General features: G+C 26.6%; 1 protein-coding gene across 2 annotated transcripts; it reads right to left on the bottom strand.

Moving 5' to 3' along the window:
- Positions 1–704: 704 nt before the first annotated feature.
- LOC137826472 (uncharacterized) lies at positions 705–3281 on the bottom strand. Of its 2 annotated transcripts, none has more exons than XM_068632445.2 (4): positions 2935–3281; positions 2583–2733; positions 1729–1798; positions 705–985 (listed from the first exon to the last, which is right to left on the bottom strand). In XM_068632445.2, exons 1-4 carry the CDS (start codon positions 3146–3148, stop codon positions 725–727), a joined length of 696 nt encoding a protein of 231 aa, XP_068488546.2. In that variant the 5' UTR covers positions 3149–3281; the 3' UTR covers positions 705–724. The 2 variants fall into 2 exon arrangements, with proteins under 2 accessions (XP_068488546.2, XP_090150545.1); XM_090294419.1 differs by lacking the exon at positions 705–985 and adding an exon at positions 992–1130 and having other exon boundaries at positions 2935–3279.
- Between the last annotated feature and the right edge of the window lie 1120 nt (positions 3282–4401).

Raw genomic sequence — 4401 nt, forward strand, 5'->3', positions numbered from 1 at the left:
ACAAGACAATCTTTAAATTGTAAAGCTGAAGGTTGATAGAAGTTTCGTGATTACAGATAGATCAAGTTTTGATATATACAGAGTTTATGTATATAGATTTTGATGGTAATTTTTTTTATTATATATATATATATATATAACATACTTAATTATAAGAGAATTGAGATCTATTCCTAAAATATCCTATATTTATTTTATTATTTCTTTATTTCCCTCGGATAGAAAAGTAAAGATTTGTTATTTCGTATCTATTCAAATGCAAGGAGAAAAAAACAAAGATTTGTGGAGGGAGAATAAAATCACTCCTCTCAATTAATTGAAGAAAAGTCAAGAAAGTTAAAAAAAATTATATTTTATTATCAAAAAGTCAAAATTATCCTTATTTTTTATACACATAAAATAACACTATATATTATAATAAAAAATATTATATATATTTATATTATTAATAAAAATAAAATAATTAATTATAAATTTTATAACATAATAAATTACGATATTGTTTGATATGTAATATGTTAAAAATTTTATAAGATAATCAATGGATTATCAAAATCGATTATGTTATAAATTTTATAATATATATAATTAATTATTATAATAATATAATATAATACTACTTTTTTACAGAAATACTGCAATATTTTTCACATTTTCATTTTTTAAAACTTACATAATTATTATAATATCCTTTATCAAGTCCATAATAAAACATTATGTTTTTTTATATATTCTTGAAGCTGGTGATCCAACTCATGATCCAGCAACTCATGAAGTAAGAGTTGTGAAGCTGGTGATCACACACTTCATCAGATTCTTTATCAACCTTTTTTTTAAAGTAAGGAGGGTGATCCAACTCATCACTAGATTCAACCTCCATTTCAAGTTCATCGATCTCTTTAAAGTATGCAATCTGTTTTTTTATATATTCTTGAAGCTTGTGATTCTTCTTCATTGCATCTTTATAAGCTAAAATACGCTGGGTCTGAAAATTCAGTAAATATGTATCAGATACTAGTAAAATATTGGGGCAATCCTACCCATGCATCCATCTCTTTAAAGTAAGTCTTCTGTTTTTTTATATATTTTTCCCTCTTTGCATCTTTTGAAGATAAGAAAGTCCGCTGTTTCTGAAGATTCAGCAAATATATATCAGATACTAGCTCAATATTTATTTTGACAATAATTAACTTAAAAACAAGTATGCAGACATCTCCATTCCCCGCCAAAAGAAACAAACAGAACTTAACGTGATAAAATTACCTTATCAGAAAATTTATATATATGACTTCCACCAACAACTATTTCAAAGATTTTATTAGGACAATAACTAATGTGTAATGACAAAGGAAAATATCAATATTTGGAAATCACAAGAAATATAAGAAATATCTCAGATTGAAAAAGGCTCATGACACACAATCACAGCCAATCCTACCAATGCATCAAGATTCACCCTTCACACAAATTCATATAGAGCTTCCTTCTTCTAAAAGTGTCTATCTAGTTTCATTAGACATCAATGGAGACTTCTTCTAAAAGTGTCTATCTAGTTTCATTAGACATTATTCTAAAAGTGTCTATCTAGTTTCATTAATGGAGGCTTCTTCTAAAAGTGTCTATTTAGTCAGGGCAATAGACAGTTCTGGTCGAATAACCAATTCAACATCCTTTGAGTTTCTTAATAAAATCACAGAAACTTAGGACAACGATAGTAAATTAATATACCTTTGCACGAGGAAAAGTCGATGTTTTGGTCTTGGATAGGATCGAACCTTCAAACTCACCATTTTTCTTGCTATTTTTGCATCACAAAACCATAAACGACAAGAGTTATATGGAAGAACTTTCAAACAATAAAAAGAAAAAAATCAAACTCAATTCTCTTAATCATGAGAAGAGATATAATGAATGTATCAAACTATAACATGAATCCAACAAAGAAACAAGGAAACATAAAATGTCACGGGCATAAAGCATAGTAATGGCAAAGCAGGACAGACTAAAGAGGTCAAATTAAAAAAAAAAAAAAAGATAACTATGAATCAGTATCTGTTCAGGAAAGCTTTTACAAATCCAAGACTTTTCATGTATTCAAACAAAACTTATAAGATTAATATAGCCAATCGAAACAGCACACTAGTCAACTTAAAATTTTAAAATACAAAAGAGTGCTAGCAAATAGCAACATAGTCCTCTGTACTATTGGCTAAAATTTACTCTAAACAAAAATCATAAGTGAGACTCATTAACTAAAGAGCACCCCACAACTTTATAATTTCCAATCGAGCCTATAGTACTAAATTTGTGTGAGAGGGTGGGTTACTAGCATTTCTATTCGATCCATCACAATGGTTAGCATTTTATTTCCCAATCTCAGATTTCAGCATCCTATAGCACTAACACAAAATTTGTGTAAAAGAGTGTGTTACTAGCATTTCTATTCTATAGAATCCATCACTTAGCATTTTATTCCACAATCAATCTCATTATTTTTCCCGTGTCCCAAAACTTCAAACAACCCTCTCTTATTGTCCTCGATAATTGTATCTTACAAATTTTTTTGAAGGATAATTACTTACCGACTATCAGATATCTTCAAATTTAGGGTACTACAAACAGGAACAGCCACTGCCTTCCCTTTGTCGTTCTTTCTTTTAGTGGAAGAAGGTCTTAGGCTGTGCACTGCTGAAATAGGCTGAACAGGCTCAGAAGCCTCGACATCAACAATCTCTGAAGGAAAAAAAGAAAAGAAAAGAAATCACAGAGTGATTAAACATAGTTATACGAAAGCTTGAAATCAAATAGTCATAATTAAATGGTATATTGAAATTGAATTAGTCAAGCGACAGTAGTATTGCGAAGGTGGAATGTCTCTCTGGTTGCAAGAAAAACAAAAATTGTAAAATCAATAAAATAAGGAAGCGTGTGTACGGATTGAAGAGGGGGTTATTGAATCGGCGTGTAGAGAGGGTGCTTTCAGAGATGGTGTGGAGGGAACGGGCGGTGAAGGAGAGGTAGGGTTTGGGGCATTATCGAGATTGGTGGCGGCGGCAACCGTGCTGTTTTCAGTGTTGGGGATATGGGTGAAACTGTTAGCTTCCATCCTTATTGAATTTCCAATGTCGCCGAAAAACACGTTAAACATGTTTGATGAAGCAAGTGCACAAGCTTTACTGATGGGGATTCACCAAGAAGCTTCTTTTTTTTCTTCTTCCCAGGTACCAGGAATTCGATTAGATCTTTGATTTTGTTTTCAGTTTAAGGACCATAAACCCTAAACGACAAGAAGAAAGGCAAGCCTGCTCCTATCCTACGGGCTTGGGCTTACTACTTACACTGATACGTGGCAACAGCGACATTATTTTTAATTGTTTTTCATATATTTTTATAATTTTGCATAATGTATATTTCAAATTAATTTTAAAACAATACACAAAATCTAAACTGAATTAGTCCCTCCTAACATAAATAAATAAATTTTAGTTGAACTTTCATCTGAAATCTCTCTTTATGTATTTGTAGTAAAAAAATTATTACAATAAATCTTTGTAAAAGAAATTTAAATAAATCATTGTAAAAGAAATTTAAATAAATCTTTGTAAAAGAAATTTAAATAATCACAATATTTTAAATTATTTTATTTTCAACTTAAATAAAAATCTAAAATAAATTAAGTTTATAGATTTTTCAAAATCATAAATAAATATAAGTCCAAAAATATTTAATGTCATTCTTAAATAATAATTTAAAATCAATACAATTCCTAAATTAGTTAATTTTATTTTTAAATAAAAATCTAAATTAAATAAATTTATATGTTTTTCAAATTTCTAAATAAATACAAATCTTAAATTAATTTATTTTCTACTTAAATAATAATCTAAAATAAATAATATTTTTAAAGTTTTCAAAATTCTAAATAAATACAAAATCAAATTATTTAATGTCGTACACAAATAAAATTCTAAATAAATTAAATTTTAAATTATTCAAAATCCTAATATAGATAAAATTCTAAATAATTTAATGTCATACTTAAACAAAAATGAAAATAAAAAATTTCTCAATTATTTAAAATTCTAAACAAATACAAATCTCAAATTAATAAACATAATACTTAAATACAAATCTACAATAAATAAAATAACTAAATTATTTAAAATTAGAAATAAATACAAATCTTAAATTATTGAATATACTTAAATAAAAACTAATACTAAATAAAAATTTTAAATTATTTAAAATTTTAAACACAAACAAATACTAAATTATTTAATATCCTACATAAATAAAATATCTAAATAAATAAAATTCTTAAATTATTACAAATATTAATATATAATAATTTTAAATTATTTAATGTCCTACTTAAATAAAAATTTAAAATCAATAAAATTT

The sequence above is a fragment of the Phaseolus vulgaris genome, chromosome 8 (genome assembly GCF_051622355.1).
Source record: "Phaseolus vulgaris cultivar YP4 chromosome 8, ASM5162235v1, whole genome shotgun sequence".
Classification (NCBI taxonomy): domain Eukaryota; kingdom Viridiplantae; phylum Streptophyta; class Magnoliopsida; order Fabales; family Fabaceae; genus Phaseolus; species Phaseolus vulgaris.